Below are 17,904 nucleotides of genomic sequence, written 5' to 3'. Positions count from 1 at the left end.
GTGAATAAGACTAACACATATTGCACATTTATGGAATATTGGTGATGCATATATATGAAAGTCATTCATCAGAACAGTCGAGCCAAATGTCGTATAGTTTATTAATTTTCAAACCGGGTACAAATGTGTTGGGCTTCACAAAGGTAACTGTGGAAAAAAAAGGGTTTTTAAGTGACTGAAGTTTCCCGACCTGCGTTCATTGCTCGCACGAGGTGCAGATCTTTCCCGCCGTAGTGAATTAAATGAGCAAAAGGAATGAGGGAGTGACGGTGATTCGAGGGACACCCTAACTAAAGGAACGGTGAAGTTGTTGCCATCTTTGGTTATTTAAATGTTATACTTTTGAGTGTGGTGATATGAATATGGAGCAACAATTGAGCTGGTTGATAGTTGTCATGTAAGAAGAAAAGAACCAGTAAAACTAGGGGGGAAATAATCCAACTGAAGCTGTGAACGTTTCAGGAAACCTCAGTACTGTAACAGTACATTTAACAGCCAGCAGACGGCGCTGTCAACAGCAGTACCAGTGTGTGTGCATTAAAAACATAAAATGTGACATTAAACACACCCGTTCAGTCCAAATCAGACGGTTCTGCTGGTTTTATGAAAAATCTGGAAGGTCCTGAAAGTTTAACAGTCAAGGACTAAATCAATGTTACTAAATATATCGTAAAACTGGCTGAAAGACAAAAAGAAGACAAATCTCTCAGGCGTCAATGTTCATGAAAATATCCAACACAACCAGTGCTACTTGTAGAATATGGCGATCATTTGTGTGTGTAACTTGGCCCAGTTGGCAGCTCATCGATTCTAAACTGTTTATAATACGAGTGTGCACACACATCCACTCACTCACTCACTCACCAACAGGAAAAAACAAAAAACATACAGGTTGTAAACAAAAGCTCTTTCTGTTGTTTATCAAAGAGTATAAAACTGCACCGCTGGAAAGCTCTCTGGAAGGACTACTGCATTAGAAAAAGCAACAACAACGGCCAAAACTCAAATGTGGGGATTAAAAAAAGTTATATTACAAAGCCTTTTTAGAGTCCTGAGTTTATCAAAAGATAAAACTAAATAAAAACTCAAAAAAAAAGGCCCAAAGAGAGTCACTGCAGGATTTGTTGACAGCGGGACTGTTTTCAGTGCATCCGCCGCTCGTGTTCAGGACTGTGCACAGCGTTGGTGGGAGTTAACAGCACGTGTACTTTCAGCAAAAACGCAACCTCTTCCTGTAAAAGTGTAAAAATTATACCAAAGAGTCCAAAGAAGTCGACCACGTGGCTGCGTGTCGTTCTGGACCGGGCACGGATGTGAGGAAATAATGTGTCCAGATAATCTGCAACCTGCAAACCATGTTTCACTAATATTCATATATATATATACATAAATATATAAAAGCAATACTGGTCATATCCAGCACATTTGAACCAATTTACAATTTAAGTTATTCCAAATGACTGTAATAGACATATATTTGTCCTTTTCTTGAAATTACCTGCTGTAATTGGCCTGCATAACTACAATCCTGCAGAATATGCAAACATTTTCAAACATGTAACATGTATCTGCATTGATTATCAGATTACAGGGTGATACAACGTTTTAAAGGGGACCTGTTGTGCTTATGTTTTTTCTTGCATGAAATGTAAAAAAAAAAAAAGTGCACTCAAATCAAACTGTCAAAAAAAGATTGAATACATTGTTAACTCTCCTATTACACTGCAGATGGAATAATTAGTACAAGTGACATATAGGTTAGATTCCATAACTGAAAAGTTGTCTCTCAATTTAATTCGATTATTGAACCTTCCATATTTTTTTAACAATTACTGAAACAATTTTAGTTCATAAATCATAAACTATTGGAATATCTTTTTACAGTTTACTTTTTAGTAATAATCAATTAAACAAAATGCAGGAAAACGTTAACCCAAACGCTGTGAATATAGAATAATTGTTGCCTTTTTGTTCCTGGATGAACTGAAGTTTTTAAGAAAAATCCCATTTTGAATGACTTTAAGATGCTCGAACATGAACTTTTCACTATGACTACACTTTATTTCATTTGTTAAAGGTCGTAATTCAGTCTGGCCCAGACATGGTAAAAACAGAAAAAGACAATGAGGCAGGAGTCAAGTTACAAGCATCTGATGCAGCATATCAACAGGAAAGATCTGAGGAAATTTTGAAGAGTGCCTTTCTGTGCACCATGCAAAATTTCTCTCAAAGCTCAAACAGGTCCTCTTTAAAATGCATCTGATTGGCTTCAGGTTCCTCAGCGTGTGTGAGAGATTGTTGTACGATGACAGGAGGGACTTGAACATCTACCGTGGACACAGAGAGCAGAAGCTCCTTTTGTTCGGGTTGATGGCAGGTATCCAGCCTGCTGTGGTAGAAAAAATTTTTTTTTTCTTTTTAAATAAAGGCTGAGGTCTTGGTGCACACAGCATTTTGAGGCAAAGTGAGGAGTTTCCCAGAATCCACCTGCGTGCTTCAGGAGTGGAGCAGCGAAAACATTGAGGACTGCTCACTGAACACATTTACCAGCCACAGGTCAGATTTTACCAGCTCGTTATCGTTGAAAATCCACGATTTAGAATAAAACAAAAATGACACATAGAAAGACCACTTATACTGACACACAAAGACCGTTTTGTCATGTGAAACTTTAAAACACTCATCCCTCCCACTGTGACATACACACTGTGCCTTGCATTCAAACCTCTTTAAAACTTAAATACGAGTTTCTGCAGGAGACATTAAGTTCCTGCTTCAGTCTTGATGGATTCTCGGTTATAAATTGTGTTTTATTTTCTCACACCGAGGTGAGGATCAGCACCGTGAAGTGCGGGTAAAATCTGGACATGGCTGGTAAACCCTGAAACGTAAAATGAAGAAAGAGATTGATGTGGAGGAACCGGGGGAAGGTTGTTGAGGGTTTCCCGCCCGTATCCGCAGCGCCAGCGCCTCCTCGCCGCCGCTCTGGATCGCCGCGGCCGCCGAATGTGCTCGGGGCAGGATTTAAGCGCCTCGATCCAAGACAAGTCTGATCCAGCAGGTATCCTGCTCCCCTGACCGGGAGTCCGGCCCCGGGTCTTCCCAGCGGGTCTCTACCGACGGGGCTGGTGGTGGTGGTGGTGGTGGCGAGGATGGCGAGGCAAAGAGGACGAGGGGCTGGAGGGGGAGGAGGGCGAGCAGGGCGACATGGACGCCAGGGAGGCGGTGGCCGCCGCGTCCTCCGCCTCCTCCAGCTCTCCCGCCCCGTGGAGCTCCTGGCTCACGCTGGACTGTAAGGCAGCCGGGGTCAGCCACTCTTTGGGCAGGCAGCTCTGGAGGAACGGCACGCAGGAGCTGAAGTAGGCCAGACGGTTGACCCAGCGCGGGATCTCCCTGCCACACAGGATCTGGAGGGGGGGGGGGGGGCGAGAGCATTCAGTATTCAAACTTCTAACACAAGAAGCATAACAAGACATTCCAGCATAGTCTGTTAAACACACGGCCAGAATGGTTGGGAATAAATGTACAAAAATATATTGAGATTTCAGTGGAAGTGCAGTGATCAAAAATGGAGAATGAAGTCTGTATGTCAAGATCGGGCGAAACACAACAGGTTTGAGAATAAAATACAAATGCTGATATTAACTGTAAAAAGAAAACAAATTTAGAAATGGATGATTTCAGGATACATTATAAAAATGTGACGAAACGATCCAACACGACGATTCCACAGTGTAAATATCATTCTTCCAGGTTCAGAACTGATTAAAATTCTTATATTAGTTTGATCATCTTTGACAACAGGAAGTGATAAAGAAAATCAACATAAAAGCCTCAGTGACACTCCATCTCAGGCCTGAAGGCCACATCTGATCAGATCAATCCATTTTTGTTCGTGAATCAGGTTCGTACCAATTTGAATGTGATGAAGAATCAAGAATGAAGATGAAGAAATGTAAAGTGATATTTCAGTCCATTCAGCCACACTGCCCAGCGGATGAGATCATCGCTCTCATACTCGACTGGACAGGTCATTTTCTTCCACATTCTGTCCCCACTTGTGTTCTGGTTTACACATTTTGACGGTCATTTGTTGGATTCAACACATCTTATCTTTATCTTTTATAGCAAGTCATCTACTATTATCAATTTAGAAAATGCATCTGTGGCCCTGGTCAAAAATGTTCAATCAACCTTAACTTTCAAAAGCATTTTTCATACAAAAATATGTGGCACAAATTGTTTACGTGACTGAAAATGCCAAAGGTAAACACACAAATTCGTGTGAGACACATAATGGAGAATCTGATCAACCGGGAGAAGAAAACCAGGAGGAAGCTGAGAAAACTAGCAAAGTAAGTTAAGAATAAGGTTCAAAATGTTGAGCAAACTCAACAAGTGTCAAGAATACAAAATGAATGTTGATTTACAGTTGAAATATGTAAAGAAGAAAGTAAAATCATGTCTTCAACTGATAAAAGAGTGAAAAAGAAATCAGTTTGTGGGTCATGAAATGGCTTTTAACAGCTTTGGTCTTTTGCTTCTTCTGCAGGCTCTCAGAGCGCCATCCTGTGGTTGAAACACAACAGGGCCGCTACAATTGCAAACTGCAAATTCAAAGCGCATGAAAGTAAACTGTGGAGATCAGATGGCCAGAATAAAATGTCACAAATCCAGCCAGTGATTTTCTCCTGTCTGGTCTTTCTGAACTAATTCTTCTCCTGCAGAACCACAACAATGACAATAACATATTAATTTAAAAAAAAGAAAAAGGAAACGGGAGTTCAGACAGAGGAAACGAGCCGACTACGCTCCTGGACGACTGCTGTGGTGTGTAAACGTTTTAAATCAACGAGGGAAAATGTCCAACAGTGACGAGCTGGAAGAAGGCCGATCGCCACCGATCATCTGAGCCGTTGAGCTGCTTCTCAGTCGCACTTTCATGAGCGCGTTCTGGGACAGATGGCTTCTTGGAGAACTCAACAGCTTGAAATGTGTTTTTACTAAAACATTTAAAAATATTATGTTTTTCACCCTGATAAAAAAAAAAGACGAGCATTTGCATTTAATCGCAAAAAGATCTCACGAGGAAACTGAAGTTGCATTTGCATGCAGCCAACTGATGATATGACATTGAAGAGGTCATTTATGCTGCAGCAAATCCCGTTTTTGTCCAATAAAGACGGCATACTGTTCTTACTGACTCAACTAGGAGGAGGAGGAGGAGGAGGAGGAGGAGGAGGACCGCATCTGGCAAAGAGAAAGTATGTCGTCCATTTAAAGAGAAAGAAAAACACCTGGTTTTGTTTTGGACCGACAAATAGAACCATTGCTATTCACATAGCAATGGTTGATAAAGAAGATAAAGAAGACTGGAAGAGGAAACGGAAGATAAAAGCAGCACAAAAGATCTTCCACAGACCTTCAGGGACAGTTTCCTCAAATCCCACCACTTCTGAGGCCTTTCGGGAGCAACACAGCCACATGGAAATACTGCAGTACTGTGCTTAATGACTCCATTTATCTCTGTAATAACTACAGTCCATAGTTTTCTTGAATTGTGAATGTCATTATTTGTACTTTCGGTAAAACAAAGGGGAAAATGCAGCATTGTTTAATACCAATGCATATTATTATTTTAATAACGACACCTCTGATCTAATTCAGTTCATTCAGAATACGACTTGTGACTGAGGTCGTCACGCAGCTTTTTGTTGATGTGATTTTAAGATTAAAAAGCAAAAGGTGAGAGGACACTTGAAGAACAAATTAATTCTTGATTTATTCTTTTTATTCTCTTTACTGACTCGTCCTTCAATTTGATCAGGGAAAAATTACGCATCTCGAATAATTCCTTCAGTATTTATAAATAAGAGGCATGAATCACAACTTTCCTCTCCTCATTGACTGAACAAACTCACCTGACTCAAAGCAGCAGGGGCGTCTCCTTATTGCCTCTTTTTCACCCGTTAATATTCTCAACCAGTTCTTTGAGTGAGGTTGCTGTAATTTTGTCTGCGATGTGGGGAATGATTTTCCCCCAAATTGTCTGTAACTTTTGTTTATTTGCCGTTTGGAAGGGAGAACAGGACTGGAAAGACTTGTGGGAACGGTGTGGACAATACCAGTACCGGCCAGTCACCCAACGGCAGGTTTCCAGCACCATCGCAGGAGATGGAAATACAAGCGCACACACACTCACACACTCATATGTCTAGGAAATGCAAGCTCAAAATTTTGCCTCAAAAACATGTCGTTGAACTTTGGGAATAAATCGGTGATCTAAAAAACCTGTTGAAAGGATAACGACCATCGGTTGTGAAAAATCTGCCGAAATCTACAGTGTAAGTTGTAATGTTCCGCTGTAAAATTTAACTACTACCGAGTCTAATTTTCACTTAAATACGCCTTCAAATATCTCCAGGGTCACACATGTTAAATACTCTGTCTGCTGAATTAATTGTTATAGTTCCTCACTTAAAGGTGGAACAACGGACTGTTGCAATGCATTCTTCTCTATTAGTTTAGATAAATCCCATTAGTGGCGTGTCGCTTTTCTCGAGCAAGGACAGTTTTGTTTTGAAATTACTTTCAAACAATTAGGTATCAGTTTATTGTGACATATTTCTTCTTGTATGAGGCACAATCAAGCTGCACGGCTTGTAATTAGTGGCTGTTGCTTGGTGTGTGTGTGTGTGTGTGTGTGTGTGTGTGTGTGTGTGTACCAGCTGGCTCTGCATGTGGAGGCTTGCATCACTGTTCTAATCCCCATCTCCGCGCGAGATGCTAACAGTAAGACCGCCTGCTCATTAGTCACACCAGGGTAAGCTGATTGAAACCACACACACACACACACACACACACACACACACACACACACACACACACACACACACACACACACACACACACACACACACACACACACACACACACACACACACACACACACACACACACACACACACACACACACACACACACACACACACACACACACAGAGGTTTAAACCCAAACCAGAATAGAACGAGGCCGCAGTATACCGATGCAGGATTTCACAGACCGAGGTGCGTCGCTCAGTTCGACTCTGAAGGCGAATCCACCGTTTCGGTGTCCCGTGTTTCCCCAGCACGTACCTCCGACAGCGCCGAGGAGAAGTGGTTGCAGTTCTTGTGCATGAGGTGGTAGGCGTTGCCTTTGTACTCCTTCCCCATCTCCTCCACGATGCGCTCCACGTCCTCCTCTGTGAAGTCCGTGCTGCCCAGGACTATGGCTTCTCTGAGGAAATAGTGGAGGAAGGCGAGGGATGGTTATTAGTCGCTGTTGAAACGCCGAGAGCGTCAGCCTCTGGGCATCCCTTGTATTCAAGCTCCTTTGCGCAAGCCATGCAAGCCGTTCCATCTTCAGTGACACGTGCGAGTGCGTTAAGAGAGTTTGCGGCGTTGATGCAAGTCACATGGAAGCCGGCGAAGATGAAATGATCCCACATCCATGAGAATTTCCATCACTGACTGAGCTGAGTAAAGGTCTCGGCTGCTTGGGCTGATAGAAAGGCTGCATGTGAGGTATTGATCTTGGGAGTATTTGCAAAATAAGTGCACAAACACTTGCACTTGCATGCACTTTTATTCATTCATGCACTCTGGTGCATAGAAAGGGCTCAATCAGCTGTGACTCAAGCTTGGACATAGCTCCCAGTAGAAAAACCTCGATATAAACAAACCCTTACAGTTGACATTTAACAAATTCTCTTGGTTTTTTTTAAGCATTTCACAAGTAAAATTACCCACCTGGGTGTGTTGTGAGTCCTTCCATGTCTGCCTTTCTAACCTGGCGCATTATAGTTTATTTATCTCAATGAAATTAGAGGTGAAATATAACATTTGGAAGTGTGGTTGTTCATCCAATAGAGAAGTTACACATTTCGGGAGCCATTATAAAGTTTTGGAGACTAAAAATAAAATACCATGTAATTTTGTTTTTTGCCTTTTTTTTGTGAATGAAATCCATCAACAAATAGAATCGGTCAGCTTCAAGTTGATTTTATACATTCTTATCTTGTAAATGTTAAGTGGATCTTTATAAACCATTGGTTTGAAAAGCTGAAGATGATAGTTTACCACGACCATCGCTTCTCTCCGTGTTTCCCTCTTTTGATACGTTCCCAGCATGACTTTTTCTCCTCAGCGTGAAATCAAAATTAAGCATGACGATTTCAGCTCAAGACAGAACTTGATTCACCGGTGCGGGACACATGACGGAGGAGGAGGATGATGCACAGACATTTGTCTCAGATGATCCACGCTTACGGGTGTGGTGTCCAGCGTGGAGACGGGAAAAAAAAAAAAAAGAGTGCGTTTGTGTGTGTGTGACAGGCGGAGTCTGTGTTGCGCCACGGGGCAGATCAACTAGAGCAGAAGTAACACGCGGCAGCGCGGCGGCTCTGGCTACGCAGACACACAACAAACTGATGGACCAGACTGGGTGCTGCAGCTCCACTGCACTCTGGTGAGAGAAACGTCTCGCCTTCACAGACGAATCTCACTTATTTTCGATTGAAATTCAAACGACACACTGGGTATAATCCAATCCCAGCAAAAATTTTTAAAAGAAAATTTGTAAAAAAAAAAAATGGAAATGATCAAGTGTGAACGGCGCCCGGCAGCGAGACCGCCGAAGGTAAAAACACACTATTTAACACAAGGAGGCAATTTACTATGAAAAGTCACATGTTTCGCAGTGGGAATCAATCACGGTACGACTCAAAGAGGCTTTTTTTTTTTAGTTTCCCTCCTCGCAGTAGTACAATGACCTGTCCTCACTTATACACTGTGTGAGACAAATACAGGAGGAAAGTACACATGCAGGTATTACTCCTGCCTGTGCGTCTCGAGCAAACACCAAATATCACACACTTACTTGAACTTAAAGGTCTCTCCGAGTTCAGTGGCATCACCCGGGGTGATCTCAAAGATCCCTGAGAATGGGTACGGGTGTCCGCCATAGGCAAACTCTGAACACACACACACACACACATACACACACACACACACACACACACACACACACACACACACACACACACACACACAAATGCACATAATGTACAGAGAGTTTAGTTTTTCATCAGCTCACAAGGGAAAATTTGGCAGTTTTATGAGTATGATGTATTGTACTCTCTGAGAAAAGCGGCTTCATCATAGCAAAGATGATCCTCTGCCGGTGGGACATATTTACCTCGTCCATAGATCTCAATCCCTGAGTGAAAGACTCCGATGCCAAGAGAGCTGGTGAACTCATTGATCCAGTACTACGGAGAGAGAGAGAGAGAGAGAGAGAGAGAGAGAGACACACACAACAGAGGTACATGTTAGTAACAGCACTGTTACGTTTGGCTTAAAGTGTACCAACAAAAAAAAGCTTGAAGCTTCAAACTTATAAACAGCACATTATTTAATTCAGACCTTTCGAATCAACTCTGTTTGCGTGACTCTTGTAGCAATGTAGTGAGAGGTTTGTCAGATTTGTGAAACTGTAGTGGTCAGTAGTCTGAATACCGCCGTATCAATGAACTCTGGGATTCATTGGGTTTACTTGCTGTAGAAAGCTTAAGTTTTCTGAAAGACACAGAGTTTCTCTTCAAATTAAAAGACGCAAAGAGCCCAAAGCTTCATTTTCTGCAGATTTCCACACGTTTTCAAACTCATCCAAACAGTGGTTTTAATAGCGAGTTCACTCAAGCAACAGTGATCAGCTCTTGGATTTTAGTGTTTATATGTTCACAAAAGCACCTGGTGAGTACATTTTAAAATGCAGTTTTATTGGATTTAAGGATTTAATGTAATGTTTTCTTTCTATGATGCAGCCTTGTTAATCAGGAATATGTCCATGACTGAAATCCTGCTGAAGTCCCAGTCTTGCTGTCCATAAAAGCTTTCATACGGCTATATACCTCAGCAGAGCAGTCATAAAATCATAATATATCAGGGAAATCTGATTACGCCAGCCGTCTTAGAGAGAAATCCAGTCACAGGCAGCTACGTGGATGGTACCAGCTATTCTCAGTGAGCCTCAGATGTGTACAATGCGTGTCTCCGACACATACACAAGAACAGACGACCCACCGTGCACTCAGAAACAAAATCAATAAGTAAGCTGCACTGATCTCTGACATTAACATCCATCCCCTCAGTGTCTGTCCGACAGACTGATGCTGCAGGCCGATTGCTGAAGATGTTGCTAGGCAGAATATAAAAAGGACGTTTTACTTCACCCATCTTGGATCTGGTGCTGAATAAAAAGTCACTTAATCTAATCGCGTTCGATGTGTTTTCATTCAAGTGGCTGAAATCCCTCAACAAAATCAAATGTCAAGTCGGTTATTCAAATGTCGCAGTAAAATGCAACAGAACAAGACTTTGAACACTTTTAGAAGCCAGCAAACGACAACTTTCATACAACAGTTTCAACATTTTCACAATTCCCAAAGACACAGGCGTGAAATAATAGTGTTATTCTGGTGTTATGATCACTTCCGTGGCCACAGGTGTACAAAAAACAAGCTCCCCGTGATAGGATGCCACCTGTGCAATAAGACCACCAGAAAATTACCTCACAATCAACTGAAGTGGTAGTAGAACAAAGTGGAAGAGATTGAAAACAACAACAACTCAGCCACGAAGTGGCAGGTCAAGAAACAAAAAAAAAAAAATCCCAGAGTGGGGTCAGCGGCTGCTGAACGTTTCAACATAGCAAGACATTTGACCATATCGTTCTCAAACTTGGTGGGCAGTTTGGAGACGGCCCCTTCCCGTTCCAGCACGACTGCACACCAGTGCACAAAGCAACGTCCATACAAACATGGAGGATCCAGTTTGACTGGCCTACGCCAAGTCCTTCTTGTCCCACATCAGTGTCTGACCTTGCAAATGATCCAAAATACCAATGAACGCACTCCGAAACCTTGTGGAAAGCCTTCCGAGAAGAGTTGAAGCCGTTACAGCTGCAAAGAGTGGACCGGCGTCAAACTAAAATCATACGGTTTCAAACTGGGATGTCCACATTCAATGTGTGTGCGAGTGTGCACAGGGAAAGCCAAGGCAGAAACGTCTTTCAGCTGCGGTTTAAATTTACAATTTATATATATATATTAAAAAAAAAAATCCCCTAAGTAGATTATTCAACATGTTTAACCCTTTTATTCTATCATTGCTGACATGATTTGGCAGGTGTACTTCTCATAACCCCATGAAAACATAACCAGATCTCAGAAAAGTTTACGTTACCAGAAAGCAGAGGAATCAACCTTTGCCAGCATACACTCGTTGCTACAGAGGCCCTCCCAGGACTTACTAATATGGCCAGCAAATTAAGATTCACTATCACAGCATATGAACCAAAAAAACAAAAACAAACCCCACACAGTGACGTTAAGGAACGCCCAGACCATACAAAGCAAAGAGCAAGGTGCACCTTGTACAGGTGGCCGGTTCACCTCAGGGCTAAAGTGGACAAACAATCCCCCATCCCCAACCTGCGGCCGATTTAAACGGCACCGATTCACCAGCTGTCGTCTTTCAGAGTCTCCATCTCGCCGTCAGGTGACAGTGTTTGACGGCGCACCGCTGTGCAGCCCACAGGGTTTCTCCGTCGATATCCACAGATTCCACACACATATGTTCAGATCAGCGCTGCAGCTGTTCCACAGATCCGGAGACTCACTGCGGTCTGTTTCTGCAACAGCCGCCTCCGATAAACTGCGAATGCTTCGTTCTGCAGGCTTTAACACTGTGGGAACGGGCTGGTCCTGAACGCCGCTCACTGTTTGAGGCTCTCAGTCCATCCTTTTCCTCAAAACTTAACTTGCAAAAGAAACCAGTAGCCAACCACAACACCAAGTCTGGGATATTTTAAGGGAATAAATCTGCAGTATAATGGACAATAAATGCCTGGCTGCTTTTCTTTCTTCTTTTTTTCCCCCCCACAGCAGTAACAATGAAAGATAGGCCAGTTTTTGTTTTTCTCCTCCTCCTCCTCCTCCCACTCATCTTAGCTCTCGCTACGTCAAAGCTTGTTAAAACCTGCAGAGCTTAAATAACAACACAAGTGTTTCCGATTCTATGAAGGACAATCTGATGACGTAAAAAAAAGAAAAAAAACACAACAACACTGAGAGCTTGTTGTTTAGTTTCTTAGCTTTAATGTAGTTTTACTGACAGGAGTTACTGGTAGTCTGCTCTATTCTGAGCTTGTAGATCTGAAAGACTCCCGTCTCACTGTAAATGTCCCGAGAGCTGATTCACAGCGGTCGTGCATTATCCCTGGAACAAGTCGAAACAAATTGAAATGTTACAAAACTATTTCACATCCGGCTGCCAAACCGATGTGACTAAAGTGGGCACAGCTACGTCGAACCTCATCGATCAGAATGTATTCAACCATTTTTGGAACTGCGAGTGGGCATCCAGGTTATGACTACACTTTGACATGCACAAGAAACATGAGGGGAAAAAAAACACATCTCAAAGTGACTTAATCCTTTAGGATGTGTTGCGTTTGGGTGGGAAAACTCTGACCTTGAAAGCCTCTGTTGCTTTCTTTATTGTTAGATGACCAGAAATCAAGCCACTGAATCCAGTGATTATTCTGGTTCTTTTAAAACCGCACTTCCATTTTATTCAGGGTTTATGTTAACGGGACAAACTGACCTCTCATTTGCAAACAAGTTAACAAGATTGAAATCTGGGGAAATAATTCCCACCTGTAATTGTCTATGATCCCCTTATTTATTTATTTTTTTTAATCAATGTTATTTTACTCTGAAGATGGATCATTCTAGCACAATCCTCTCATTTCAACCAATTTAAATCTTTCCCTTCGACTCAAAACGTATATTTTACCCACTACGTTGGGATGGTTTTCACCTGTGAAGGAGGAAACCGACTGCTTGTTTTGTCAACTTCAAAATACACAATCTGAATACAGTTGGGCAACATCAACCCTTGTAAAACATTTTGTGGATTGAATAAACTAAATGAAGGCGACAAGACCATCAGAAGTATTTACTTATTGATAGAAATACAAGATGCAACAGGGCTGCAGCGGGTTTCTGTACAGGTTTTTTTTTTTTTTTTTTAAAGACACTTAAATATCATGTAAACATGGTATAGTCAGTGGACTGCATCGGATGGTGTGGGTGAATATTAATGTGAGCGTTTGGTGTTAGCCACCAAATCTCTGGAAATGTAATGCAAAAGAACATTTTGTTGGCATTTCATTCATCAATCTGTCATCATCTCAAAGGTGCATCACTACATATTGACTGGCGGCACTCACACTGTGCAAGAGTTCCAATCAATATTTTGCTGCTTCACACTCCACGAGCAGAAGTTTCACCTGGATCCGCAAAGAGCGCCGTGTATTCCACGCAACCCCCGTAAGCTTGACGTGAAAGAAGAAGTGGAATCCTGCATGCGGCGTGTCCCTGAATGCACCACAGCAGCATCCACAGCGTGACTCTGGAGACAACGCGGAGGAACACAATCTGCTCGGCCGCGGATCTGGCTACGCTACGCTGTCAGCCCCGAAATCCTGACACATTTTCTCACACTCACAGATAAGGCAACGAGCACGGTGCGCTGGCAGGAAGGCAGACAGGTGGTGTGCAGATAATGCCGCCTCATTAGAGCAGTGTAGTAAAGCACTTAGAGCTGCCCAGGAAATCCACTTAGTGGAGATGGGATTGGGACGGTGGGGAGGAACTGACAGTATGAAAAGTAAAAACAAAGGACAGGAGGCAGCGTCTTCTCTCGTGTCACGTCACAGTATTGATCCTGAAATGGAAAGGGTTTTTTTCTTCAGGCGGATTGAAAGCAGCCAGTCATTTTACCACTTACTCAGCTGGCAAAGGAATTTAAGGCTGTTGAACGCAGTGTTCTAAAACTCAACCTCCTTGTTGACTCATAAAGCTTTAGAAGTGCCGCGAAAGGAAATCGAGAATTTCAGTGCAAAACATGTGTGAAGTGGGCCACACAAGTGAAGTTGAAACAGTGGCTGCCTGTTTTAGATGTTCTCCCCGCTCCAGTACGTCTGATTCACTTGTTATCGGGCCTCTGCTGAGCTTGATCAGAATCAACACCGGATTTACTGCCCGCTATGGTTTTCACAATACGAGGAATTTGCTGTGGTGGGATTGGTGCAAAACAGTGCCAAGAGACCTAAAGCATGCAAGACTGTCTCCATGATCCAACACATCTAAATCCTGGTCCTGGGCGGCCGCATTCCTGCATGGTTTTGATGTGTCCCTTATTGTAATGAGCTCCTTCTCAGAGGCTTTCTGCAGATCTTGCTGACGAGGATCATTAGACTCGGGTGTTTTGGAGCAGGAAGACATTGAACATTCGCAGGGCCGAAGTTCCAATCTCTGCTGTTGCTTTCCATCATGACATGTTTATTCGATTTAGCTGGAAATCATGTAAAACATGTGGGACAGTGGCCCTTTAAGACCAGGACTGGAAACCATGCTCCCTTGTTTTAATTCTCCCCTCACTTGTCTGAAGACATGAACTGTGTGAAGTCCATGTTTCAAACCTTTGTCAACAGAAAAATAAATAAGAAATCATTTCAAAACTGAAAATTATCCTCAAAAGTCATGTCAGCTTGGAACTGATATCAGTCCAGTAATAAATGCACATCTTTATGCAAAGTATTCATCTGTACAATTAGTTTTACACTGTAAAACATGTATGAAGTTATGATCGATTCTTTACTTGCCTCCTTGAGGGTTCATGCTGATGTAAAAATGTATATCGTATACTTTCTTGTACTATAATGAACATTTTTTAAACTCTGTAACATAAATGTTGTCTATTGCCAGGCAATAGACAAACAAACTTGAAAAACACAATAGGAACAGAATTCTGATTAAAAATGTGTGTATATTCTTCCCTGTTGGAGGCAGATTGTGCCAATTCTGCTGGTCACTTCATTGGCGATCTTCATGATCTTCTGTGTTTTGCCTTTTTTTTTCCCCGGAGATCAGTTTGCTGCCAATTCAATCGGTCTCTCTCAGAGTAAGTACACTGTCTATTACAGTGCTTCAGCGCTCAGCAGTCCCTTTAAAAAAAACAATAGAATGGATGAATAGATCGTAGTCTGCTTACAGTAGCAAACAAGCCAAAGATTGTTCACACAGCAGCAGACACACACACAAAAAATAACAAAAAAAAAACTATTCCAAACACCAAAAACATGCACAGGTGTGTGAGATGATCTCCATGCACAAACACAGACATTAAAATTCCTTACAAGATGTGAAACAGACACATAGCTCCTGCCTCTCCTGAAACAAAAGTATTATGTTGAGACACAATGAAGGCCTGCAGCCGTTCACATGAATGAGGCGAGGTCAAGATAAGAGCTCTTAAGATTTTACAGAGTCGACATGAAAGTGGACAGAAAGTCAAGTGACAAACACGGAGGAAGTGAAAGAAAGGGGCAGCAGAAGGGGAAGGAAATGAGAGGTTGTGACCACCAGAAGTGAAAAAAAAAAGTTGAGAAATGAAACATTAAAATGGCTCCAAATATTGTCTGAATGACCGGTGACTGAACGAACAAAGAGGTATAAAGGAACCCTAAACCCTGAGGGGGATTTAAAGCCCTTCACAAGTGTAATGTCTCCGCCACAGCAAATCCATATCAATCAATGATTCATCAACTGATCAATCCCCTCCCTTCCTCCTGTCTGAGTCACCCCAGCCTGGTGACAACACACACTGAGTCAAATTCTACCTCAGCTTCACTCTGGAACAAAGAGCAGCACATGATAAGTCCTTAGCAGGAGACAAAGTCAGGCTACTTTCACCTCCAGTCTTGTAGTTCAGCTGCAGACCCGTTCCCATCTTGATATGGAAATCCAATATTGACACAACAAAACACAAGAGCATTGAGTATGGAGCAGAGTGAGTTAATCTGGGTTTCAACTCTAATTTTCAACATCGTTTCCACTGACCGCACTTACAAATGTCTTTTTAGTGTAGTTTTGTCGAGGGAAGCTTCCAGGAAAGCAAACCTAAATTTATATTGTCAAAATAGCCATATAGAAGATGTAGAATAATCTTTTAGCAAATCTGGCATTACAGTGAAGACAAACTCTGGGAGACATAATAGAAGCAACAGATAGGTAACTGTGTGCATTAGATTAAATAAAGATTGTTATTCTGGTTTTAGACAACTTAACTTTGACATTGTCCTTTAATATAATATTTATTTCCCATGTAATTTATGTGTTTATTGACTCAATTCTTTATCTATTCTACAAATCTCGATACTAAACGAAACTACTTTTTAAGCTTTCTCTTTAGACTTGCGAGACTTTTGATTTATAACAATCGATATGGATATTATAGGGGCTATATCTGAGCGTTTGGTATACTTTTTTTTTCCGATAAGCCGAAACAGGTGAAGCTCTTTTGCATTAATAATACATCCGGAATAGAAAAAAACGGCGCAAGCTCCTGTGAAAAATGTTGAAACATTTAATTCCCATGCCTGAAAACCTGGCAAACTGTTAAAACCACATTTTTGTAATGCAGTCGGATTTCTTGGCTATGTAGTTTTAAAAAAAATATTATTATATTATTGTGTGGCTTTATAAAGCCATTTGCGTGATCTGCCTATTGCGTTTCGCAAAAAAATGGATCGGTAATTCGCGCAAAGATCCGTCGTTCCGCACAATTAAGGATCCACATCGCGCCCATCACACGGACACTTTTCACGTGAACTTACCATATCGTAGACATTTAGGATGATCGGCTCGTTTGCCATCCCTGGCATCAGGGTTTCCCCCCCCTTCCAAGTCCCTTCTTATCAGCGGGTCTCCCTCCTCCGCGCTCCCCGGTCAGCAGGCTCCTTCCCCGGGCAGAAGGCTCCTTCCCCCCGATCCAAACTCTCTCTCTCTCTCTCTCTCTCTCTCTCCAAAAATAGACCTCCGGCGGGGCACTTTCACGACAGGCGATCAGCTTGATGATTCACTCTCACAACCGGTGGTTACAATAAATAAATAAATAAACCATCATTGGTGTCCTCCCAACATCTGCCGGGCTTTGTCCGAATCCTCCCCCGAAGGAGCGGCTCGTCGAGACGGACTGAACCCGCTCCCGCTGCTACCGAGGTCGCAGAGAAAAACAGTGACTTCACCGGGGGGATTCCGGTCTTCCAGGGGGCGCACTCGCTCGGAAAAAACTCGAGTTCATCTTACCGGAGGGAATTCTTCCAGAAATGACGTAACGGTGAGATTATAAAGCGCGATTTCCTCGCTAAAACTGATGATTTGGTGGCTAGCAGCAGAGAAGCGGCTCCGAGCAGGATGCGACTGTCGAGGGGAGAGTGGACAGAGAGCATCATGGGTAATGTAGTCCGCAGCTCTGGCTAAAACAACGCTGCCAACAGTTACTGCATCAAAAGGTACAACAGTGACAAAAATATCCAAAACAATGAAACTTCATAAACACAGACAGGTGATAGCAAGACGTTAGTAAATAGGCGGCAAAATATATATATATTTTTTAAATCCAGATATGTAAAGCTACGCAAATAGAATACAGGAACTATTTAGTAAGAATTCCCATTAAGGAATGCTTAACAATAAAGTAAACACTTTAATAAGATATAGCCTGTAAAGTAAGTAAAACCACTTGTTTTATGAAAAGCCTGAGCAAATATTCACGTTTTAAGGCCTGGTTTAAAAGAAGTGAATGTCAGCTGCCCTCAGGTGTTAAAAGTTTGCTGTGTGGAGTGTTGGAATTAAAAGCCACTTCACATTGTTTCTTCTGAGTCTGAAACACGAAGTAAACCTCTTCATGAGGACCTGAGGAGTCTGGATGTTTTATATTGTAGAAAATTTG

At 42.2% G+C, this 17,904-nt stretch overlaps 1 protein-coding gene across 1 annotated transcript; it reads right to left on the bottom strand.

The window, feature by feature from the left end:
• Positions 1-133: 133 nt before the first annotated feature.
• On the bottom strand, positions 134-16,927 carry LOC308138385 (deubiquitinase DESI2-like). Its single transcript, XM_080507469.1, has 5 exons — positions 16,787-16,927; positions 9,239-9,311; positions 8,921-9,014; positions 7,138-7,279; positions 134-3,407 (listed from the first exon to the last, which is right to left on the bottom strand). The coding sequence occupies exons 1-5, from the start codon at positions 16,832-16,834 to the stop codon at positions 3,114-3,116; spliced, it is 651 nt and encodes a 216-aa protein (XP_080363595.1). The 5' UTR covers positions 16,835-16,927; the 3' UTR covers positions 134-3,113.
• Positions 16,928-17,904: the final 977 nt, after the last annotated feature.

Source organism: Blennius ocellaris (genome assembly GCF_963422515.1).
Source record: "Blennius ocellaris genome assembly, chromosome: 13".
NCBI classification, from domain to species: Eukaryota; Metazoa; Chordata; class Actinopteri; order Blenniiformes; family Blenniidae; genus Blennius; species Blennius ocellaris.
The sequence above is the reverse complement of the archived record's forward strand: the minus strand, read 5'-3'. Positions and strand labels throughout refer to the sequence as shown.

Bases quoted from the DNA above. Each gene is read 5' to 3' on its own strand.
- LOC308138385 (XM_080507469.1), bottom strand. From the start codon at position 16,834: ATGCCAGGGATGGCAAACGAGCCGATCATCCTAAATGTCTACGATATG. The intron at 9,312-16,786 runs GTAAGTTCACGT...CTCTCTCCGTAG, and splicing joins TCCTAAATGTCTACGATATG to TACTGGATCAATGAGTTCAC. The intron at 9,015-9,238 runs GTAAATATGTCC...GTGTGTGTTCAG, and splicing joins GATTGAGATCTATGGACGAG to AGTTTGCCTATGGCGGACAC.